At 37.0% G+C, this 26,531-nt stretch overlaps 1 protein-coding gene across 1 annotated transcript in view; it reads left to right on the top strand.

Annotated features, from left to right (window-relative positions):
* PIBF1 (progesterone immunomodulatory binding factor 1) overlaps positions 1 to 26,531 on the top strand; it is a 207,167-nt gene that overhangs the window by 55,995 nt on the left and 124,641 nt on the right. The window contains exon 10 of the mRNA XM_029936617.1: positions 11,113 to 11,211. Coding sequence (XP_029792477.1) covers positions 11,113 to 11,211 — 99 coding nt within the window. The remainder of the gene's footprint in view (positions 1 to 11,112; positions 11,212 to 26,531) is intronic.

Genomic DNA, 26,531 nt, shown 5'->3' with positions numbered 1-26,531 from the left:
GAAATGCAAATCAAAACCACACTGAGATACCACCTCACGCCAGTCAGAGTGGCTAAAATGAACAAATCAAGAGACTATAGATGCTGGCAAGGGTGTGGAGAGATGGGCACCCTCCTACACTGTTGGTGGGAATGTAAACTGGTGCAGCTGCTCTGGAAAACAGTGTGGAGGTTCCTCAAAAATTAACAATAGAACTCCCTTATGACCCAGCAATAGCCCTGCTAGGGATTTACCCAAGGGATACAGAAGTGCTGACGCATAGGAGCACATGTACCCCAGTGTTTACAGCAGCACTTTCAGCAATAGCCAAATCATGGAAAGAGCCGAAATGTCCATCACCTGATGAGTGGATCAAGAAGATGTGGTTTATACATACAATGGAGTACTACGTGGCAATGAGAAAGAATGAAATCTGGCCATATGTAGCAACTTGGATGGAACTCGAGGGTGTTAGGCTAAGTGAAATAAGTCAGGCAGAGAAGGACAGATATCATATGTTTTCACTCATATGGATCAGTAGAAACTTTATAGAGGACCATGGGGGCAGGGAAGGAGAAAAATAGTTATGGAGAGGGAGGGAGGCAAACCCTCTTAAATACTGAGAACAAACAGGGTTGATGGGGTTGGGGGAGAGGGGAAAATGGGTGATGGGCATGGAGGAGGGCATTTGTTGGAATGAGCACTGGGTGTTATATGGAAACCAACTTGACAATAAACTATTAAGAAAAAAGAATTCACCAGTGGCAGGAGGGGGGGATGGATAAATATATAAATAAATAAGCAATTAAATAAATAAAAGTCATTCCTGCAGCATTTTAAAATAAATAAATAAACAAGTAAATAAGTAAGTATATGGCCATAGACGTAAAGGCCACTCTTTGAGGGTGGTTCTGTTTTCAGAATGAGAAATGATAGAGCAGGGTTAATAGCAATAGAGGAGGGACATGGGCCAGATTGGAAACATTTCTGGGAGGTGGAGCCAACAGGATTCAGTGACTAGATTGGGTCAGGGAGTAGGAAATGTTAAGTATGTCATGAGGTTTCTGGATTGAGTAGCTAATGTGGATGGTGATACAGTTTTTAAAACATTAGGGCAAAAAAATAAGGCTGTAGAAAAACATGATCAATTTAGTTTTATTTGTAGTTTTTGGGTAATACAAGCAGATAGAAAAATTGACTATATAATGTTCTGAATCTCAAGAGAAAGGTCTGGGCATGAGATAGACCTGTGGCATAGGTGATATTATTTCTTGTCTACAAATAAGTACTTATAGTCCTGTGACTCAATTCTGTTACAGATCTTATAGGCTTTTATTGACTGACTTAGTAACCTTAAAATTTATGGGATTATTTCTTTGATAACATACATAATTATTTCCAAACAATCCACATAGTACATAAGCTTTAGGATCATAATCATTTTGAGAATTTCCTGATTTTTCAGTTTTTGTTTTCTTTTTTTTTTTTTAATCCTTTAAAATGCTTGGCAACATAGATTTAGACAAGTTGGCCCTTGTTCTCTAGGATGCTTGATACAGGTCGGTTGGGAAATAGCTGACAGAACTAGTTCTAGAAGCGAGGAAACAGAAGGCAGGTTTCCTTTTCCCCAATACTGCTCTGATTCCATATCCACATCAAAAGGATAGGACTTAACCAGGAACTTCCTGGGTGTGGCTGCTGCCCTGGAAGGCGCAGCCAGCTGCTGGATCCAGAATGTCCCCAGGGACACTGACACCAGAGCGGGCAGTTGCCACCAGGTGGGGCCAGACTGCAGCCCAGCTCCAAATGGATTTGAATCGTGCTGGGACCCTTAGCAAGCTAGCTGTACAGGCCACCTTTGTTGTCTTTTTAACCTCACAGTAATCCAACCTTGTATTTTATGTGGCTGAATCTTTTTAAATCACAATTTCTTCATTATGGCAGGATTTAACTGTACTTAGAGCTTATATCTCACTAGTCTTTTACGTAGTAATAGTGAGTTATACGTTGTTTCTTTTGAAATCTCATAATAGGAGTTAACACAGATGAAGTACTTACACTAGCACATTTGTACTTAGTCTCTTTACCTCTCCCCCGATAAACACTTTTAGAAGAAAATTAAATGATAAGATTAAAGAAATATGTTATGGCCTTGGTTTGTTTTCTATACATTGAGGAATATTAAGAGAGTGCCTTTTCTCCTCTTAGAGAGGATGTTTAAGAGAAAATGGACCACATGCCATCTGATCTTGGCATCTGTCCCTGTGGTTATACCAGTAGTTTGGGAAGTGAAGGGAAGGGAGTAGAAGAGACAAAGACTTAAGAAAAGGCATCGATAAGCAAAGAAAGAACTTGGGTATTTGGATACATCAAAAGTACTATAGTTGGGATTATAACATGTATGTGTGTATGCTTTTGCTCAGTCTGAGAGTTGGGCTTCTTGTCTTCTTTTGTACTTTGTAATTGCTTTAAAATCTAACTTCGATGTGTGAGAAATAGTGAAACTTACTCTGGTGGTAAGATTTGTTATATAAGTAACTTCTTGCCTAGTAAGTATTTTGTGACTGAAATGTACAGACCCTCTTATACATTTGGAAGAAAAGCATTATTCCCTCAACAGGGAGTATATTATGAAAGAGTTTAGTCAAAAGACTAAACTAAAATTCTGGCTCTGCCACTAAATCAGCTTAATATGCCTGAAGTTTAATTTCCTCTTTTATAAAATGAGCTAATAATACTATTTCACAGGATGATCTGTAAGGTCTAAATGAGATAATATATGTAAAAAGTACATTATAAATTATAAAGCTATGTATAAGTAGTACTTATTTTGTTGCCTTTTATCTGTATTCAGTATTATAAATTTTTTTCTTTTATCGATTTGTTGACAGTATTAAAATGAAGATCGTATGAAAGTCAATTGATAACATTATAAAATCATTATCATAAAAAGGCACTACTATAAAATATATAATGAATCTTAAGTATTGGAGCACCTGGGTGGCTCAGTCGGTTAAGCCTCCAACGTAGGCTGAGTTCATGATCTCATAGTTTGTGAGTTCTAGCTTCATCTCAGGCTTTGTACCAACAGCTCAGAGCTTAGAGCCTGCTTTGTTTTTGTGTTTCCCTCTCTGCCCCTCCCCACTCATTCTTGCTTTCTGTCTCTCTGTCTCTCACTCCCTTCTCTCTCTCTCTCTCTCTCTTTCTCTCTCTCTCTCTCTCTCTCTCAGAAGTAAACATTAAAAAAATAAATTTTAAAAATCTTAAGTATTGATCTCCATAGCATTGAAACATTTTCCTTAAATGACATAATACAGACATGCAAGTCTGCATGCCATTGTTTCAGTCTAAATTTCTATATAAAATGCTAACTTACTTGTTCCTAATTAATATTATGAGGTAACAGAGGAAATACACTCAGCTGATTAAATTTTTCCAAAAGTAAACCTACCTTGACCTAAGATAGTCTCATTGTGAACCCAGAAAGAACTATTCTCATAGTGATCCGATAAAAAGGAGAATGAGTTTGTTAGAAGTATTTTATTCTGCTTTTAAATGTGACAGTATTGCTTTAATGATTTTATTTTCCCACCATATCAGTAAAACCCCTCTTGATCAGAATTTATCATCTTCCAAAAGTGCACAAGAAGAAACTTAATGACATAAGTTTGTGTCGAACCTTGGAGTTATATTAAATATCTTCAATCTAATTTATTTGAAAAGGTTAGCATATACAGTGCATTAGAATAGATGAATTGGAACTAGTGTATGGAGGCTCCATTCATCATTTTACAGGAGCATGTCCTCAACTGGTGCTTAATTTATTCACGTCTCATCAGGTATCTGTATTAATTTTTTTAAGTTCTTAGATAGAAAAACTTAAGAATATTCAGCCTGTCTTTTCAGTTAGATTATTCTGAAAGTATATGGCTTTACAGATAACTCTTTAAGGATCTTCTCAAATAATTACAAATGAAATTTAATGTTAGCTATGTTTTATTATTAACTATATTTTTCATGCCTATAAGTGATTATCATGTGTTCACTGCTTCATTAATAATAGTTAATTATTTCAAGGTATATAGGGTGTTCCAGATATGAAGTGAGGTGAGTTCAGGTTATGCAAGAACTTAAATTTAACCATTGTATGTAGAGCTCATAGCGTAGTGAGGGAGGCGGTAACATTCAGGATAGGGTGAGGTTTTTAAAAGCCCTGATGTCAACAGGGAATTCTTGTAAATTTTATAGAAAGAGAGTAATGTGATATATTCATTTTTGGTAAGTAGTTGCAGTGTTGGGAGGATTATAACAAAGAGGACCTGCAGGCAGGGAGATTGGTCAACAGACTATTGAAGCTGCGAAATGGAAGGAGAGAGTAAAAGCTGATTTTAAATAATATTTAGGTGAAAAAATTGTCACCACCGGATGACAGACAGGAAGTGGACATCAGAAATGACTTCGTTTCTTCTGTTTTACTGGTCTCAGAGAGATGGGTGATCAGGCATGGCTATTTACCCAAGGGTGCAGACAAGATTTAGAAAGGAAAATAACTATTCCTGATCGTTTACAGGTATAGCAGCTCTAACCAAGCCTAAAAGTATTTGTGTGAGATGGCATTTCGTACCAGAACTGTTTCTCTGTTGCGTCACAGACGTCACTGGCCGCAGCCCCAAAGCGCAAGAAGGGCATTAGAGTGCTGAAGCCCCTCCTCCGGAGGTCTTCTGGTCTCTGCGGGGTGCCCTTGTACACAGTCCTTCTCTCTGTGTGCGAGGAAACATCTTGAGCGGCGCCACCCTCATTATTATTCTCTGAATCTCTTTTCTTAAATTTTTTTATGTTTTTAATTTATTTTTGAGAGACAGAGAGAGACAGTGTGAATAGGGAAGGGTCAGAGAGAGAGGAAGATACAGAATCCGAAGCAGGCTCCCGGCTCTGAGCTAGCTGTCAGTACAGAGCCCGACGCGGGGCTTGAACCCACGAACCATGAGGTCATGACCTGAGCTGAAGCCAGACGCTTAACTGACTGAGCCACCCAGGCGCCCCATGAATATCTTTATAATTAAAAAAAAATTAATGTTCAGTTTTGAGAGAGAGCATGAGCAAGGGAGGGGCAGAGAGAGAGAGGGAGGCACAGGATCTGAAGCAGGCTCCCGGCTCTGAGCTGTCAGCACAGAGCCCGAAGCAGACTTGAACCCATGAGCCCTGAAAACATGACCTGGGCTGAAGCTGGATGTTTTACCAGCTGAGCCAACCCAGGTGCCCCGATCAGCTACTTTTTAAACCTTAACACATAAATGGATTTTAAATAAATTTTTGCATTTCGATGCTTAAATTTTTCATAACTTCTTTCAACCCATAGTTTGGGTTAGATATTTATTTACTCTAGGATAAAACTTTCACATCTAAAATGAAAAAAAAAATGTGCTTGAGCACCAACTAAAATAAAAGGATAGGAAAATACAGTATGTTCAGTCAAAAGGAATCTCAAAAAACTTCTCCTCTGGAAATGCAAAGCTTCCCCCAGGAAACTGTGTTACATAAAATTTCCATTTTTCTTTTTTTGTTATGTCCTTACTAATCATTACTTTTCAAAAACTATGTTAAATAAAGGAACAGTTACTGGTCATTTGATCATAAACAGCAGGTAATTCACTTGCCACCCTTCTGGATTATGCCATTTTAAAAACAATGGCTTCAGATATGGAAAGGAGCAGGTTTTTGTGCTGTCTGGGAAGACGAGTCTGGAGGTAGAAATGATTAGTTCAGATGTTTTCTCTGTAAATGAACAGGTCATGTCAACAGCCTGTTTCAGTCCCCTCTCTATTCCAACTGGAAAAAAATGTATTCACTTTTATTAACCAAAGATATTTTTACTTGGAGGCAGGAGAATGGGTCGCATAGCCGTGTCTGGGGAGCTCTTCTGACACCCATGGTTTTTTTTCACTGTTTATTCTTGGTAAATTTCAAGTTCTGAGACATTAGTGGTGTTAATTCAGGCTAAGTGTGCCCTTGGCATTGGCAAACTCCAATTTGTTCCTATTAGAATTTCAGAGCTTCCTAAGGTTTTTCTCATTCTTGCAAAACTTGTTCTTGCCAAACTTTTCAAGTATAAATTTAGATTTGTCATATTAGTACCATGAAATTTATCTTCTAGTATAGGAAAGTACGTTCCATGTACAGAAATCTATTGGTAGGTTTTGTACTAAGATTTCTGGTTTTGTTTCAGGATAAACTTTGCATATATGAAGTCATGAAACACTAGTTTGCGTATGAAATACATGTTTTATTATAATGTTAAAATCCTTTTATTTAGAAAAATAGTGAAGAACTTAACTTCAAGTTTCTTGTTTGAAGGTTATAATTTAAAATGTTTTTTAATTTTTTTTGAGAGACAGAGAGAGACAGAGCAAGCAGGGGAGGGTCAGAGAGAGAGGGAGACACAGAATCTGAAGCAGGCTCCAGGCTCAGAGCTAGCTGTTAGCACAGAGCCTGACGCGGAGCCTGAACGCAGGAACTGTGAGATCATGACCCGAACTGAAGTCGGATGCTTAACCGACTGAGCCACCCAGATGCCCCTTGAAGTTTATAATTTAAATGATGATATCTCCCAGTTGTTTGTCCCTGTAATTCCTGGTTTATGCTTATTTTTCTGGCATAATTATTTTTTTTATAGTTTATTGTCAAGTTGGTTTCCATATAACACCCAGTGCCCTTCCCCACAAGTGAGGTCCTCCATGTCCATCACCGCCTTCCCTTTTCCCCCTCCCCTTTCAGTCCTCAGTTTGTTTTCAGTATTCAAGAGTCTCTCATGATTTGCCTCCCTCCCTCTCCCTAACTCTTTTCCCCCCTTCCCCTCCCAGCGGTCCTCTGTTAAGTCTCTCCTGTTAGACTTATGAGTGACAACATATGGTATCTGTCCTTCTCTGCCTGACTTATTTCACTTAGCATGACACCCTTGAGTTCCATCCACATTGCCACGAATGGCAGATTTCATTTTTTCTCATTGCCTTGTAGTATTCCATTGTATATATATATATAAACCACATCTTCTTGATACGTTCATCAGTTGATGGACATTTAGAATCTTTCCATGATTTGGCTCTTGTTGAAAAGTGCTGCTATCTTGCATAATTATTAATAGCACCCTCTTTCACTCTTAAAAATGCCTCAAGTTGAAAAATACATTGTTTGGACACTAGTTATAATATATACTAGGGCACTCACTTTACTTTTGCACTTTGCATAGGACTGATCAGATTTCTTTCACCTTTTCTACCATCTTTCCTCTCCACCTACCATGCATAAAAAAAAAAAAAGATGGATGAGGGACAAGTGTGTCTATATTAGAGATGGACTTAGTGGGATACAACATGAAAGAATCATGGAAAACGGTTTTGAAATCAAGTGTTAACTTTCTAAAAGCATTTTTAAGGATGAAATATTTTAATTTTGTACTTAAAACATTCTAATTCTGGGGCGCCTGGGTGGCTCAGTCAGCTAAGCCTCCGACTTTGACTCAGGTCGTGTTCTCATGTTTGTGGATTTGAGCCTCATGTTGGGCTCTGCTGACAGCTCAGAGCTCAGAGTATGGAGCCTGCTTCGGCTTCTGTGTCTCCCTCCATCCCTGCCCCTCTTCCTCGCATGCTCTGTCTCTCTCTGTCTCAAAACTAAATAAAACATTAAAAAAATTTTTTTAAACATTCTAATTCTGATAACTCCCAATATCATTCTTTATTTTATTAATTTTGTTTGATTATATATTCATTCGGATTTTTAAGATTTTAGCTTCATTAACTTATACATGCTGCAGATAGTCTCTACCAATTTTTCCAGTTTGTCTTTTGAAGAATATTAGAAAACTTGCTCTTCCAAAACTGTATGTTGTTATGTTTCTAATGCATCTAACATGTTTAAATGATCATTTATTAGTTATCTGGCAGTTACGGTTTTATCTGTGGCCAGCATACAATCCATCCGGTGTTTTACCACACCACTCTAAGCTTGAAGGAACATGGGCTGTAAAAACAACTGTTTATATAATGTAGCCCAATGCTTACCAGGCTTATTTTTAATTTAACATTTGTGCTAAAGATGACCATATAAATCTTGTAAGGACAGAATTTCCCAAGCAGACAACTTCTGTGACACAAAGCGAACCTTACAAAACGCGGCGGGACTCTAGAGGACGACAGCTCAGATGTCCGTTGGAGTCCGTCACATTGCAGCCTTGCTGTGTGGCCTTAGATAACTACTTCTCTGTGTTTCAGTCTTCTCCTTTGTAAAATGGAGATAAAGAGACAACCTACACTTTGTGGGGTTGTTGTGAAGATTAAATGTGTTCTAGTGTGTAAAATGCCTCACATAGTTCCCCGTGCATGGTGACCGGTCCAGATGTTTGTTATCACTAGGATTGTCAGTGGAATACATTCAGTTTCTCTCAGAACCTTAAAGTTCAATTGATAATATTCAAGGAAGTACTGTATCTCTATCTTTATGTTAAAAGGAATTGTGTGCCTTCTTGTATGCAGGTTGTGTGTGGCTGGAGAAGTGGAAGGTATAGTAACTGACAGGAGATTAGGTTCACACAGAAATCTGACCAACAGACATCTAGGCGAGGACCTGTTGGTAGAAACGTCAGCCTCTAGCACTTTTACATATTCATGTTAGTTTTCTTTTTTGGATTATTTTTTCTTAATGTTTAATTTTTGAGAGAGAGCAAGCAGGGGAGGGGCAGAGAGAGAGGGAGACAGAGGATCAGAAGCGGGCTCTGCACTGATAGAAAGCCCCATGTGGGGCTCGAACTTATAAACCGCGAGACCATGACCTGAGCTGAAGTTAGATGCTCAACACATAGAGCCACCCAGGTGGCCCGAGTTTTCTTTTTTTGAATTGCCTTATTTGTCCTTCGAGGTCCAACTTACATATCTTCCCTTCATACATTCACATCTCTTCCTCCAGTTAAAAAATAATCAAACTCTTCTTCCTGTGGCCTTGGAATTTTGTTGATGCCTTAATATAGCGCTAATTATAGTTAGCTGGATGATACTGATTGTAGCCTGCTGAATGCACTAGGACCTTCTAATCCTACCTCTGCTCACAAGCCCTGTTGTCAGTGTTCTGGGTTTTATTTCATTCTCTGTGACTAGCTTTTATTTCTAATGCCCATTATTGCAGGGAAGAAAATATAGTTCGGGACTAAAGCCTCTGCATCTACTAAGTGTTCATGATTAATAGTACCATAATGGCAACCTACTTGGAATTTTGCTATTGAAATAACTTATAGAACAATGGAGGTATCTTTGAGAAATGAAAATTGCAACCGATTTGTGATGATTTACTGACTGAAATATGTAGATCATCTGGGAATGAAAAATATGTAATTGTTTAATATACTTAAAATTTTAATTCTATCTATAAAATTAAATTTCATGTTTCAGTTAGTTTGATAATAGAATATTTTTTGAAGGTCATTGCAATCAGGATGATATCAGAACATAATGACATGACATTTTGTGACATCTATTTTAATATATCCTCCACTTAGATAATACTATATAAAAGCTATTTTCTTCTTAATAAGGTATCTGTACTACAGTTTTTGTAAACTATTTCTGGCTCATAAACCATTTGATTGATGAATCTCTATTGGTTGATATGTTGTAAATTTTAACTTTGCTGTGAGGATCACAGTGTAAAAGATGGCATCTCATTCTGGCACAGCAAGCGAGTGTTTCTGTCCAGTAGTTATCACATAGATTTATTCAGACAATGTGGATTTTCATGACCTTCTACCGATATTCTCCATGAATAATAAACATAACACTCTCATACCCAATCCGGGTATTAGGGGAGATATGGTAATATGATGTAAAACACACTTGCTTTAGTCAACTTGACAATAAATTATAATTAAAAAAAACACTTGGTTTGCAGTAAGACATAGTTGGGCACAAATTACAACTTTAACATAGGCTGTCACTTTGAACTAGGTACTTTAAGCTCTTGAACTTCAAGTTTACTTCACCATAAAATAGGTTAGAAAATACAATTTAAGGGATTTGTATGAATTATGTGAGCAAAATCATTTACATTATACTCTGTTTGTAACTATGTTAGAGAAGTGGATTTTTAAAAAATTAAGCAGGTCTCTAAGAAAAGCTTACTGTTGTTGATCCAGACTTCCACTTTGATTAACAAAAGAACAAGATTTGATCTTTAAAGTCTCATATCTTGCTGTGTCATCACCAAATTACTCACTGTTGTTACCTTCAGCCTTTTGGACATTACCCTTAGCTGTTATTAAATGTGTCATTCTCTCCATGACGGTTCCTGCTATCATCAGTACTATCAGTGGGGGACTTATCTAACACTCCGGCTTCATAGTTTCTTGAGCCCTACGTGAATACTGACTTGGCTTCACTTAGCTACCTCGGTGGTCACACCCAGGATCTTGGTATCAACTAAAATCATATCCCTGAAAGTATTGTTCTACCTCCAAATCACCATTCTTTAACAGCAGTGTCTACTCTTTTAGCCTGTTTGTACACTACTTACATTTATGCTTGTCATCTTATCAGGACTACATGTCCTTTGTCCCTTCTGCTTTGTCCTAACCTATCAGCCCTCTGAGTTCCCTTCTCTTCCATTCCTAGTGAAATCCCAAGGGCCAGCACTTCAGCTGGCTCATATCCCAGACTTTGTTCCCATTTTGACACTTGTCATCTCTATGTTATATTTTTCATGTAAAATATTTTATAGAATATTTATTAACTTCTCAAGACCTCAGTTTTCTTGTGGATACTGTGTGAGTAATGATACTTACCTCATTAGATTATTGTAAGGATCAAACAACTCATATATACAAACTGTTGAGCCTTCCTTCAACCCGCGTGGAAATAGTTATGGAGAAAGTTCCTGGGACATTAGAGGCAGGTCATGTTTACCCCTGCGCTACTGTGTGCGGCTGCAGGCACACCACACCAGGCAAATTCATTTAATATACACCTTGGGTCACCAACCTCAACTGAGTCCTTAAGATTGTCGGATAGTCCACTCTAAGCAAGTACATTTATGAATCTTTAGAAGATAGATACTTATGTGTTTGGAATAATTGAATGTTTGCTTAAATTTTAGAAATCTCCGAGAAGCAAGGGATAATGCTGTGGCTGAAAAGGACCGAGCGGTAATGGCTGAAAAGAATGCTTTAGAAAAACACGATCAGCTCTTAGAGAGGTAAGCATCCTGCAAATCTGGAAATGTTAAAACTCTTTTGATTTTTCTTCCTGTTACTTTTGATTTCAGAAAAAATGACTTTTAAAAGAAGTATATTTATTTCAAGAGAACTATAGTTTACATGCATTATTTTTATAACATACAATTGTTGCATATACTAAAACAAGATAAAATGACAGTTCAGTCGCTCTCCAGAGTTTCCTTATACCCCTTTTGTCCATCTCAATCACTGCTCCTCAAGAGGCAAACACCTTCCCATTTGTCACCATAGCTTAGCTTCACTCTTCCTGGATTGAAAATAAATGGAATTGTATTTACTTTTTGTGTCTAGCTTCTTTCATGCAACATTATATTTTCATCTGTTTTGTTGTTGTATCAGTAGTTCATTCCTTACTGTTGCTGGGTAGGCATGTACCACAGTTTATTTGTTCATCACCTGTCCGTGGACATTTAGGTTGTTTCCATTTTGAAGCTATCATGAACGAAGCCGCTATGAACTTTTTTATAAAGTCTTTTGGGCATATGTTTTTATTTGTCTTGGATAAATTTTCTCTTGCAGGGGAATTGCTTTGTTTTACTTTCAAAGAACTTACTGAGGGGCACCTGCTTAGTTCAGTTGGTTAAGCATCTGACTTCGGCTCAGGTCATAATCTCGCAGTTCATGGGTGTGCGCCCTGCATTGGACTATGTGCTGGCAGCTCAGAGCCTGGAGCCTGCTTCCATTTCTGGGTCTCCCTCTCTCTCTGACCGTCCCCTACTCGCCCTCTGTTTCTCAAAAAACAAAATAATAATAATGAATGTTAAAAAGCAAAAGAAACTATTGAACTTAACTCCAAAGTTCTACTCCCAAGTTCATTTCTTAAAAATCTATATGTTCTGCGGGCAGAGAAGGACAGACACCATGTTTTCACTCATAAGTGTATCAGAAGAAGCATAACAGAGGATATGGGGGAGGGAAAGAGGGAAAAAACAGTTGGGAAGAGGGAGGGAGGTAAACCATGAGAGACTCTTGAATACTGAGAACAAACTGAGGGCTGATGGGGGAGAGGGGAGGGGAGGGGGGTGATGGTCATGCAGGAGGGCACTTGTCGGGAAGAGCACTGGGTGTTACATGGAAACCAACTTGATAATAAACTATAAAAGAAAAAATCTATATGTTCTGATTTGTGTGTGTTGGAGGAAGGGGAAGAAAGAAAATGATTTGTCTTTAATTTATCAATAGAAAAGTATATTTACTTTTAATAGCCTAGTTAATAGGAAAACCACTGAGGAGTATTAAGGTAAATACCATTGCCTCATTGAACACCCTAGATTTTCAGTGGTTTGACTACATACAGAGTAAACAGAATGGTTACCTTTTTTTTAAAACTTTTGATTTTGAAAATACTTTTAGAAAAGTAAATAGAATAGTACATCAAGTACATATGCCTTTAATATATTATTAAACCTAGAAAATAACTCAATGTAGCTTTTAACTTGTGTTAAATGAAGATTTGCATATTCGTGATTTAAGCAATTTAAGAAACTAAAAATTGAAAGCAAGTCTTCGTATAATTAACCTATGACCAAAATCTTTTAGAATAGCTCAAATTATTAAACTTCTGAATTCAAATCAACTTTATAAACTTGATGCATTAATAAATATAATATTAGAAAAAATAAATAATATAATATTAGAGAAATCTTTTCTGTAGGGTGAAAGTATATCTAAATCTGAACATTTTAATATAAAATAAATTTCTAAGTCAGCTCTTTTTATTGGAGTGCCGTTATAACCTTAAAATCTTTTACTATGTATAGCCTTTCCATTTATAAAACTATATGGTGTACACAAAAGATTTATTTTGCTTTTTGTTGATGTTTTTAATGTGATATATTTAGGAATGGCTCTGGAATAAAATTTATGGACAAACTAACAAACTTTAAAAGAAAGGGTTTTTTTTAATGTTTATTTATTGTGAGAAAGAGTGCACTAGTGCACAGGTGGGGGAGGGGCAGACAGAGGGTGAGAGAGAGAATCCCAAGCAGGCTCCACATTCACTGAGCCTGACAGAGGACTCAATCCCATGACCACAAGAACATGACCTAAGCCAAAATTAAGAGTCATACACTTAACTGAGTGAGCCACGTAGATGCCCCAAGAAAGCGTAAGATTTTACCTAGTAAACCAGAACTTACATGTGGGCAGAATTTCATGACTTACTAGCTTTGGTATGTTTTTATGAATTTGGAGAAAAGAGAATAGTAAAACTGATCTTAAAACTGACTATTTTAGGGGCACCTGGGTGGCTCAGTCAGTTGGGCGCCAGCTCAGATCATGATCTCGCAGTTTGTGAGTTAGAGCCCCACATTGGGCTCTGTGCTGACAGCTCCGAGCTTGGAGCCTGCTTCAGATTCTGTGTACCTCTCTCTCTCTGCCCCTCCCCTGCTCACACTATCTCTCCCTCAAAGATAAATAAACATTAAAAAAATATTTTTTCAATTGACTTTTATATTTATATTAAGCTCTATTATGTCCTAAACTCTGGCATTCTAAAATCCTTATTTGTCCATATACTAGCAACTGATATTTATCCTAAAGGCCATACAGTGCTTTAGTACTTAAAGATATCTTTCGAAATATTGAGAATGCAATCACTTAAATGTTTGTAAAGTATGTAGAACCATGTCTTGCATGTAAGTAGTCATATAGAAATATTTGCTATCATAAAATAATTTGTTTACTTAGTTCTGTTTACCAACTGAATTTTTGCGTTTTAAAAGGTGATCTTTCAAAATCATTTTCCACTAGAATTTTGAATAAACTAGAACAGCTCATTTTTCTTTGAGGTTTAATTGACATACAATATTGTATTATTTCAGGTATAAAACATAGTGATTCAGCATGTATATACATTACAAAATGATCACTACAATAAGTCTAGTTACCATCTGTCAGCATGTAAAGTTTTTAAAATGTTGTTGACTACATTCCTGGTGCTGTACATTACATCCCTGTGTATTATTTCTTTTATAACTGGAAGAGTGTACTTCCTGATCCCCCCTCGCCTGTTTCTTCCATCCCTCTACCTTCCCTCTGTTCTGGCAACCATCAGTTTATTCTCTGTATTTGAGTCTATTTCTGTTTTTTATCTATCTGTTTTGCTTCTTAGATTCCACATGTAAGTGAAATCATAAGGTATTTGTCTTTGTCTGATTTATTTTACTTACCATAATACACTCTAGGTTATCCATGTTGTTGTAAATCTCAAGATTTCTTTCTTATGACTGTTGTGTGTGTGTGTACACATCCCTACACACATGTACCCACACACAGACACATCACATCTTCTTTTTCCATTTGTCTGTCTATGGACACTTGGGTTGCTTCTATATTTTGGCTATTGTAAAAGATGCTGTAATGAACATAAGAGTGCCTGTAACTTTTCAAGTTTGTGTTTTTGTTTTCTGTGGACAGATAATCAGAAGTGGAATTACTGGGTCATATGGAATGGTAGTTCTATTTTTAATTTTTAAAGGAACCTCCGTACTATTTTCCATAGTTGATATATCAGTTTACATTCCTACTGGCAGTGCACAAGAGATTCCTTTTCTCCACATCCTCACCAACACGTGTTTCTTCTCGTTTTTTCAGTAATAGCCATTTTGACAGCTATTAGGTGAAACCTCTTTGTGGTTTTGATTTGCATTTCCCTGATTAGTGATGTTGAACATCTTGTTAGGTGCCTGTGGCCATCTGTATGTCTTTGGGAAAATGTCTGTTCAGGTCCTCTGCCCATTTTTTTAGTCAGATTGTTTTCTTAAGATTGAGTTGTATGAGTTCTTTATATATATACATATATATATATATATATATATGTATATATATGTATAGGTATTATCCCCTTATATATATCATTCACAAATATCTGATTACATTTAGTATTTTGCCTTTTTGTTCTGTTGATCATTTTCTTTGCTGTGTAAAAACTGTAAATATAACGTAGTTCCATTTTTCTTTTTAACTTTGCTTTTTGTTGCCTGTGTTTGAGGGAACAGATCCAACATAAAATTGCTAAGATCAATGTCAAAGAACTCATTGCCTATGTTTTCCTTCTAGGAGTTATGGTTTTGGGTCTTACATTTAGGTCTTTAATCTATTTTCAGTTTACCTTTGTGTATGCTGTAAGAAAGCAGTCCAGTTTCATCCTTTTGCATGTGGCTTTCCAGTTTTCCCATTACCATTTACTAAGAGAGTCTCTTTTTCCCATTATATATCCTTGCCTTCTCTGTCATTGATTAATTGGCCATCTAAGCATGGGTTTATTTTTGGTCTCTTTAGACTGTTCCATTGATCTTGTGCCTGTTTTTGTGCCAGTACAATACTGTTTGATTACTATAGGTTTATAGTATAGTATGAAATATGGTCATGATACTTCCAGCTTTGTTTTTATTTCTCAAGGTTGCTTTGTGTATTCAGGGTCCTTTGTGGTTCCATACAGATTTTAGTATTATTTGTTCTACTTCTGTGGAAAATGCCCTTGATATTTTGATAGGGATTGCGTTGAATCAGTAGATTGCTTTGGGGAGTATAGACATTTTACCAGTGTTAATTCTTCCAATTCAAGAGCATTGTATATCTTTCCATCTATTTGTTTTCAATTTTTCTTTTTTTAAAGTTTAACGTTTATTCATTTCTGAGAGACAGAGAGAGACAGAGCATGAGCAGGGGAGAGAAGAAAGAGAGGGAGACACAGAATCTGAAGCAGGCTCCAAGCTCTGATCTGTCAGCACAGAGCCCAACACAGGCCTCCACCTCAGGAGTGGTGAGATCATGACCTAAGCCAAAGTTGGATGCTTAACTGACTGAGCCACTTAGGCACCCCTGAATTTCTTTCATCAATGTATCACAACTTTAGATTATAGGTCTTTAACCCCTTGGTTACATTTATTCCTAGATAGTTTATTCTTTTTGATAAGTTGTAAATAGGATTGTTTTCTTAATTTCTGTTTCGGATACTTTGTTATTAGTGTACAGAAATGCACCAAATTTCTATGTATCAACGTTGTATCCTGCAGATTTACTGAATTCATGTATTCTAATAGTTCAGTCGAGTCCTTGGGGTTTTTATATATAATATCATGTCATCTACAAATAGTGGCAGTTTTACTTCTTCCTTCCCAGTTTGGATGCATTTTATTTCTTTAATTACTGTGACTAGGACTTCTAATACTGTGTTGAATAAAAGTGGTGAGAATGAGCATCCTTGTCTTGCTCCTGATTTTAAAGAAAATGCTTTTAGCTTTTTACCATTGAGTATATTAGCTGTGGATTTGTCATATGTGACCTTTATTATATCGAGGTACGATCCCTCCATACTCAGTCTGTTGAAAGTTTTTATCGTAAATTGATGATGAATTTTGCCGAATGCTTTTTTTTCATCTGTAGAAATGATCATATGATTTTTATTCGTCATTTTGTTGATGTGGCATATCATGTTGATTGATTTGTGGATGTTGAACCATCTTTGCATCCCTGGGATAAATCCTACTTTCTCATGGTGTATGATCATTTTAATGTATTGTTGAAATTGTTTTGCTAATTTTTTTTTTTTTTTTTTTTTTTTTTTTTTTTTTTTTTTAGAAAGAGTACACATGAGCAGGGAAGGGGCAGAGGGAGAAGGAGAGAAAGAATCTTAAGCAGGCTTTATGCCCAGCATGAATCCCGGCATGGGGTTTGATCTCATCACCATGATCATGATCTGAGCCAAAATCAAGTGTTGAAAGCTTAACCAACCAAGCAACCCAGGCGCCCCTGGTTTGCTAATATTTTGTTGAGAATTTTTGCATCTGTGTTCATTAGGGATATTTACCTGTAATTTTCTTCTTTAGTGGTATCTTTATCTGGTTTCAGTATAAGCTAATACTGACCTCATTACATGAGTTTGGAAGCATTGCTTCTTTTTTTTTTATAATTTTATTTATTTTTTTTATTTTGAGAGACAGAGAGAGACAGCGCAAGCAGGGGAGGGTCAGAGAGAGAGGGAGACACACAATCCGAAGCAGGCTCCAGGCCCTGAGCTGTCAGCACAGAGCCTGATGCGGGGGCTCGAACTCACGAATGGTGAGATCATGACCTGAGCCGAAGCCGACGCTTAACTGACTGAGCCACCCAGGAGCCCCAGCATTGCTTCTTCTTCAGTTTCCTGAGATAATTTGAGAAGAATAGGTATTAACTCTTTTACGTGCTTGGTAGAATTTACCTAAGGGGCCATTTGGTCCTGGATTTCTGTTTGTTAGGTTTTTTTTTTTTTTAATTACTAATTCGGTTTCATTACTAGAAAGTAATCAGTCTATTCAGATTTTCTGTTTCTTGATGATTTAGTCTTGGAGATGGTATGTTTTTAGGAATTTATCTATTTCTTCTAGGCTGTCCAATTTGTTAGTGTATTACTGTCCATAGTAGTGTCTTGTGATCTTTTATATTCTAGGCAGTGGTTGTAAGTTCACGTTCATCTTTTATTTATTTGGACCCTCTTCCTGTGTTTCTTGATGAGTCTTGCCTAAAGGTTTGTCCATTTAGTTTATCTTCTAAAAGAACCAGCTCTTTGTTTCATTGATTTTTTTATTTTTTTCTTTCTTTTAATTTTCTTTTAAATATTTATTTTGAGTGCAAGTACATGGGTGGAGGAGAGGCAAAGAGAGAGAGAGAGAGAGAGAAAGAGAAAGAAAATCCCACCAATTGTGAGATCTTGACCTCAGCTGAAATCAAGAATTAGATGCTTTAACCAACTGAGCCATCGCTCCCATTGATTTTTTTTTTCTTTTTTTATCTCTTTGTCTCTCTTTCATTTATCTTCACTTTGATCCTTATTATTTACTTCCTTCTGGAATTTTGGGCTTGCTTTGTTCTTACTTTTCTAGTACATTTAAGTGTAAAGTTAGATTGTTTATTTGAAATTTTTGTTGTTTCTTGAGGTAATCCTGTATTGATATTAACTTACCTCTGAGAACTGCTTTTGCTGTATCTTGTAAGTTTTAGGACATTGTTTTCCCATTTTCATTTGTCTCAAGGAATGATTTTATCTTTTCTTTGATTTTTTTGTTGACCATTTGGCTCTTTAATAGCGTGTTATTTCGTTCCCACATGTTTGGGGTTTATGTCTGTTTATATATTTAGGTGCCTTCTTTCCAGGGTGCATCACTATTCACAAATATTATATCCCCTTGTTAGACTGATCCATTTATCCTTGTGTGGTTCTCTTCTTTTCCTTTTGTTCATCTTTTTAATGTTTATTTTTGAGAGAGAGAGAGAGAGAGAGAGCGAGCGAGCAAGCACTTGTATGTGTGAGCAGGGGAGAGGCAGAGTGAGAAGCAGGGACAGAGGGGCCGAAGCAGGCTCTGTGCTGACAACAGCGAGCCCAATGTGGGGCTGGAACTACAAACCATGAGACCATGGCGTGAGCTGAAGTCAGAGGCTCAGTCACCTGAGCCACCCAGGTACCCTGTTACAGTTTGTTTTAAAGTCTGTTTTGTCTCAAAAAGGTGGGGGGTTGCATGAGTGGCTCAGTCAGTTGGGCATCCAGCTCTTGGTACTGGCTTAGATTGTGCTCCTGCAGTTGGGAGATTAAGCCTCACGTCAGACTCTGTGCTGAGCATGGAGTCTGCTTGGGATTGTCTCTCCCTGCCCCTCTCCCTGCTCATGTGCTCTCTCTCTCTCTCTCTCAGTCTCTGACTGTTTCTCTCTCTCTCAAAATAAATAAACTTTAAAAAGAATAAAGTCCATTTTATCTAATGTAAGTCTTGCTAACCCAGCTTTTGTTTCCATTTGTATGGGATATCTTTTTCCATCGTTTCACTCTCGGTCGCTATTTATCTTTAGATCTAAAGTGAGTCTCATATAAGCAGCATGCAGATGGGCCTCGGTTTTGTTTTTAATCCATTGGTCACCGTATGTCTTTGATTGTAGAACTAGGTCCATTTACATTTAAAGAAATTGTTGGTAGGTATGCACTTGATTGCCATTTTGTTCATTGGTTTCTAATTGTTTTTATAGTTCCTCTCTCTTTCTTCTTCCTCTTCTCTTTTATGGTTTGATGCCTTTGTTTGGTGTTATGTTTATATTCCTTTCACTTTATTTTTCATGTAGCTCTTACAGGATTTTGGTTTGTGGTTATCATCTCTCTCTCTCTCTTTCTCTCAGTCTGTTTTAAGCCAGTGTTTGCATTCTAAAAGTACATTTTTACTCTACCCCCTACCACATTTTACATTTCGATGTCCTATTTTACATCTTTTTATTTTGTATATTCCTTAACTAATTATTATGGCTATACTTGATTTCACTTCTTCTTTTTAACTTTCATACTAGCTTAGTAACTGGTTGACCTACTACCTTTATAATTGCCTCTATTAGTGAAATTTTTTCTTTCATATACTTTATTTCTAGTTATGACTTTTTTCTTTTCTGCTTGAAGAAGTCTCTTCAACATTTCTTGAAAGGCCAATTTAGTGGTGGTGAACTCCTTTAGCTTTGCTTGTCGGAAAACTCCCCTTCGATTTTGAATGATAACCTTGCTGGGTGGAGCATTCTTGGTTGTAAGTGTTTTCCTGCCAACACTTTAAATATATCATGCCACTCCCTTCTGACATGCAAAGTTTTTGCTGAAAAATCAGCTGATAGCCTTGTGGGGGTTCCCTTGTACGTAAATAGTTATTTTTCTCTTGTTACTTTTAAGATTATTTTTTTATCCTCCTGGATGGCTCAGTCGGTTGAGTGTTCAACTCTTGATTTCCTCTGAGGTCATGATCTCATGGTTCATGGGATCGAACCCTGCCTGCATCAGGCTCCATGCTGTCATCTTGGATTCTCTCTCTCCCTTCTCTCTCTGCCCCTCCCCTGTGTGTATACACACACTCTCTCTCTGTCTCTCTCAATGTCAAAATAAATAAACTTAAAAAAAACTAAAAATAAAATAAAAATAAAGATTATCTCTTTATCTTTAATGTTTGACATTTTAATCATAATGTGTCTTTGTGTGGATCTCTTTGGGTTCATCTTGTTTTGGATTCTCTGGGCTTCATGAACTTGGATGTTGTTTCCTTCCCTAGTTTAGGAATGCTTTCAAACATTATTTCTTCAAATAAGTTTTCTGCACCTTTCTCTCTTTCCTCCTCTGGGACCCCTATAATGCAAATGTTAAAATGTTAGTGCACTTGACACAGTCCCCAAAAGTCCCTTAAATTAACCCCATTTTAAAAATTCTTTTTTTTTTTTCTGTTCTGATGGCATGATCCTTACCACTTGTCTTCTATTTTTCTGTATCATTTAATCTGCTGTTGATTGCCACATTTTTGTTACGGTATTCTTCAGTTCTGATTGAGCGTTCTTATGCTTTGTCTATGTTGAAGTTCTCCCTGAGTCAGTCCAATCTTCTCCCAAGTTTGCTGTTATCTTTATGACCATGACTTTGAACTCTTTAAGGTAGATTACTTATCTCTATTTCACTAAGGTATTTTTCTGAGTTTTTCTCTTGTTCTTTCATTTGGAATATATGTTTCTGTCTCCTCATTTTCCCTGACCTTTTTGTTTGCTCAGGGAGTGGCTTTGCGTGGATGTCACTCAGGACTCAGAAGTGCGGTCCCCCTTGATCACCGGAGCCAGGCGCTCATGGGGCGTCCCTGGTGTGAGCTGTGTGCACTCGTCCACCGCAGCAGCTGGAAAAAAAATCCCCCTGCATAGAAAAAATGTTGCTTGATGGTGTCCAAAAAATAGGATTCTTGATGTCCCTTAAATTTAATTCTTACTTATTTGTAAATTCAGTATAATTCATGTCAAAAAATTCAAAAGACTTTTTAAGTGAAACTTGACAAAATAAATTCTTTATCAGAATTGTGGCTCTTCTTGTAGCCACATACAAATTTTTCCATATGAATTTTTTTAGTTATATTTTACACATTATACCATCCATAGTTCATTTGTGGGTGTGCTGTATATAGAGTACTGACTTTGTTTTTCTCATGAAAATTTCAGTTTCTTAACTTAAACTATACATTTAATGGAATCCAAGTAAAAATATCTGCAAGTTTGGTATTATTTTAAGTTTAGACTCTTGGGGCGCCTGGGTGGCTCAGTCAGTTAAGCCTCCAACTTCGGCTCAGGTCAGATCTCACGTTCGTGGGTTCGAGCCCTGCATCAGGCTCTGTGCTAACAGCTAGCCCAGAGCCTGGAGCCTATTTCCGGTTCTGTGTCTCCTCTCTCTGCGCCTCCCCCTCTCATGCTCTGTCTCTCTCTGTATCAAAAATAAATAGAACATTAAAAAACATTTTTAAAGTTTAGACTCTGACTTCCCCTTGTGTTGGTTGGTGTTAGAGTAAGCACAGGCCTTTTTGCATTCTGTTAAGGGAATTGAGTTAGGGATGCATTTGGATTAAGTGCTTTGCCATTCTTACTGGCACTAACTTCCAGGAATACTCTTGTTGTCTACGTGTCTGACCCCTCTATGGTACCCATTACTGGAGCAGGCATTGTAACCTTCTTTCCTTATGGATGATATACATGCAAGATGCAGTAATTTATTTTGGGGGGAAGCCGTAGCATTCAGTAGACCACAGGACCCTTAAACTTTTTTTTAATGTCTTTTATTTATTTTTGAGAGACAGAGATAGATAGTGTGAGCAGGGGAGAGTCAGAGAGAGAGGGAGATACAGAATCTGCAGGCTCCAGGCTCTGAGCTAGCTGTCAGCACAGAGCCCGACGTGGGATTCAAACCCACAAACCGTGAGATCATGATCTGAGCTGAAGTCAGACGCTTAATCTACTGAGCCACCCAGACGCCCCAGGACCCTTAAACTTTTGACTGATATGGTGGGTTCCTAAATCTTTACAGGTTTTTTTCTGCCAACTTTGTTGAAGTACAGATGACAAATAAAACTACGATATTGAAAGTATATATGAGATGCCTTGGTGGCTCAGTCATTTAAGCAGGACTTTTGATTTTGTCTCAGGTCACGATCTCACACTTTGTGGGTTCAAGCCCCATGGAGCCTGCTTGGGATTCTCTTTCCCCACTCTCTGCCTCTCCCCTGCTTCCTCTCTCTCGTTCTCTCTCTCCAACTAAAAAAATAAACTTAAAAAATTTTTTGAAGGAAGTATATAATTGATGATGTGGTATAGGTATGCATTGTGAAAGTTAATTACAGCTCTCCCATTGCACATTACCATTTTATTTCTTTTGGCGAGACCATTTAAGTTTTACTCTCAACAGATTTCAGTTATATATAGTACAGTGTTATCAACTGTAGTCCCCACATTATACATTAGATCCTCCAACTTTATTCATCTTCCAGCAAGATTGTTTTTTAACCAGTCATACTCAATCTATGATTTATGTAGAAAATTTAAATAAATATGTCTCTGAATAAGAACAGCAAATTCTATCAAATCACTGGGGTGACCAGCTTGGTGAAAAGGAAACCTTGGATCCACTTCTCACATTATACCTGGATAAATTTCAAATAGATGGGAAATTTAAGTGAAAATCATTAAAGTACTAGAGAAACCATAGGAAAATATTTTTCTAATTTAGATTATAGAAGTTGTAAAAGTAAGAATTGATAAATGTGACACACCTACAAATGAAAAATGTTGATGTGGCATTACTACCGTAAAGAAAGTCAAAAGAAATGCACTCCAGGAAAAGTATTTACATCTCCTACCACAGCCATATAACTAATTTCCCCATAGGAAGACCCTCATAAATCAATAATAAGTGAAAATTGGATTCAAATTAAAACTTCACTGATTTAAATCATTCTGAAAAAAACTGAAAGGTTGATAATACACTGTGTTTGTCTAGGTGTGGAAACATTAGCAGTCTCATATATTGTCAGTGGGATTTTAAGTTGGTACAACCTCTATGAAGAATAATTTAATAACACCAGTCAAAGGTACAAATGCACATTGGTCTAGGTCCAGAAGTTTCATTTTTAGTATGTTATCCTGCAGACATTCTGCTAGGTAAAAATTAATTATATACCAACGTATTCTTTATAACAGAGGTTACAATCACAAAAGCTGAAAAACTTTGCAAATGTCCATTGACATTTAGGCAGTGGTTGAATAAGTTATAGTTTGTGATTACAGTTAAGTATACACATGTATATGTAATGTATATATGTGTGTGTGTGTATACATACATGCACGCATATATTTATAAATAAAAGGCTATCATTTGTGTATAAATTAAGAACAAACAGCATAGTACATATAGTATATTTTATGTTTGTATATATTTGCTTATATATTTATAAACACTGCTTGCAGAACAGAAAATTCTAGAGGACATGTTGGATAAGAGTACTCATATATGAGTTCCAAGTCTTAGTTACTGAGAAATATATAAAGGATTATATATCCTTTTACAGTTTATTGGACAATGGGAGTGAATAAAAGGAATGAACAGATGAATATCTTTTTTCATAAAGGAGAAAAAGATGGTAGATTCTTGCATCTATTAAGAACAGATTAGTAAATCTGTTACATGTCATTTTGATAACTTATATTTTAGTATAATGGCTTGATGCAATCTTCTATAAACTTTAAAAACAAGATACTTAGGAGCACAAGGGTGGCTCAGTCAGTGTGCTGTCCAATTCCTGATTTCACCTCATCTCATGATTCTCACACTGGTGAGATCGGGCCCCATGTCAGGCTCCACACTGGCATGGAGCCTGCTTAAGGCTCTCTCTCCCTCTGCCTCTGCCACCCCGTGGTGGCATGCATGCACATGCACTCTCTCAAAAAAAAAAAAAAAAAAAGGAAGGAAGAAAGCACCAAGTTACTTAATTTTTATGAAACAGATGTGGTTTTTTTTTTTTTTTACAGATAGAGGTGATGATTTCAACCTTTCAGGGTTGTATGTAGGCTTCAGATATGATAGCTTATTATAAGTGCATGACTTAGATATGCTCAACAAGCAGCTGTGCCTGTGGTTTTTAAGATTGCTGTTGGAAGGGCGCCTGGGTGGCTCAGTCGCTTAAGCCTCCGACTTTGGCTCAGGTCAGATCTCACCTTTGTGGGTTCCAGCCCCGGGGTCAGGCTCTGTGCTGACAGCTAGCTCAGAGCCTGGAGCCTGCTTCCTGTTCTGTGTCTCCCTCTCTCTCTGCCCCTCCCCCTCTCATGCTTTGTCTCTCTCTGTATCAAAAATAAATAAAAACATTTAAAAAAATTTTTAAATAGTAAGATTGCTATTGGAGGGAGCAAGTATGACCAAAAGTTAGCGTGGTTCCTCCAAGAAGATATCAAAGCAGACTACATATGCACCTTTAATAGGGATATTATACTGCTAAAGCATAGAAATGAAGTTGGTTTAGAAGTGATTTGCCAAGACTTTCATGATATTTTTCTAAACAACAAAGGAAAAATATGAGCACAGTTCAAGAATTGGTAAATGGAGTGGTGCCACTGAACCACTTTACCCAAGTGTTTCTAGGGAATCACTCGTAATCAAGTGGTAGGGTTATGATGGTGTTTGAAATACTATGAACTGTTTTATTACTACAGTTAGTACTGTATTTCCACATTTTTGACATTGATTTGGGTAAAAGTTAAAACATTATATAGCAAATTTTATATAATATTATATAAAACAGAAGAATTAGAAATAAATTGTATTATAGAATGAGGATCCAAAAAAATAATAATAATGAGAATCTAAGTAGATCTTTTCAGCCAGAATTAATGAGCTGAATGAAAATTAATGAATAAATATAAGATCATGCACGAGAAAACATGTGCTATTAGTACAGACTTAGAATTGAAATGTGAAGATGATAGGAGATTTCAATATGGAGATACTATCCTGCAGTAATACAAGTTATACAGACATATTTTGCTGTATTGCACTTACAAGTATTGCATGATTTTTTTTTCAAACTGAAGGGTTGTCCACCCTGCATCAAGTATTTCTATCAGCGACATTTTTTTCAACAGCATCCATTTGCTTTGTGTCTCTATATCACAATTTGGAAATTTCTGCAAGGTTTCAGACTTTTTCATTATTATTCTATTTGTTATGGTGAACTGTGATTAGCAATCTTTGATGTTACTACTGTAATTGTTTTTGGAGTACCATGAACTGCACCTATATAGGACAGCAAACTTAATTGATAAATGTCACATGTGTTCTAATTTTCCGCTGATCAGCCAATCCCTCGCCTCTTTCCCTCTCCTTGAGCCTCCCTTCCCTATTCCTTGAGATACAGCAACACTGGAATTAGACCAGTTGATAACCCTAGAATGCCCTTCAAACATTCAAGTGAAAGGAAGAAAGTTGTATTTCTCTCAGTTTAAATCAAAAGCTAGAAATGAGTAAGCTTAGTGAAGTAGGCATGTCTAAGGTTGAGACAGGTTGAAAGCTAGGCCTTCTGTACCAGTTAGCTAAGTTGTGAATGCAAGGAAGAGTTCTTAAAGGAAATTAAAAACGTTACTCCAGTGGACACACAAATGACTAAAGAAAAAAAAAAAAGCAAAACAACCTTATTACTGTTAATGGAAAGAGATTGAATGGTCTTTGATAGATCAAACCAACCATAACATTTTCCTTAAGTAAGCCAAAGCCTGATCCAGAGCAAGGCCCTGTCTTCAATTCTCTGAAGCCTAGAAGAGGTAAGAAAGTTGCAGAAGAAACCTCACAGAGGTTTCATGAGGTTTAAGGAAAGCAGCTGTGTCCACAACATAAAAGTGCAAGATGAAGCCGTAAGTACTGATACAGCCACTACCGCAATTGTACAGAAGATCTGACTAAGGTTGTTAGTGAAGGTGGCTACACTAAACAACAGATTTTGGGTCTAAATGATACAGCCATCTTTTGAAAGTCCCCATCTGGGACTTTCGTAGCTAGAGAAGAGAATTCGATGCCCGGCTTCAAAGGAAGGCTGACTCTTGCAGCTACTGACTTTAAGTGGCTTTACCATTCCAAAAATCCTGAGGCCCTTAAGAATTATACTAAATCTACTCTGTGCTCTATAAATGTAACAACGAAGCCTGGATAACAGCTTATCTATTTACAGGATGGTTTGTTGATGAATTTAAGCCCACTGTTGAAACCTATTGCTCAAAAAAAAATGATTGTTTTCAAAATATTACTGCTCATTGACAGTGCACCTGGCTACCCAAGGGCTTTGATGGAGATAGACCATGAGATTAATGTTGTTTTCGTTCCTGCCAACATAGCATCAATTCTGCAGCCCATGGAAGAAAGAGTCATTTTGACTTTCAAGTCTTCTTCTTTAGGAAAGACTTTTTGGGGGTACCTGGGTGCTCAGTCGATTAAGTGTCCAAC

The sequence above is a fragment of the Suricata suricatta genome, chromosome 4 (genome assembly GCF_006229205.1).
Source record: "Suricata suricatta isolate VVHF042 chromosome 4, meerkat_22Aug2017_6uvM2_HiC, whole genome shotgun sequence".
NCBI lineage: Eukaryota > Metazoa > Chordata > Mammalia > Carnivora > Herpestidae > Suricata > Suricata suricatta.
This window is presented reverse-complemented; position numbering and strand designations above follow the sequence as displayed.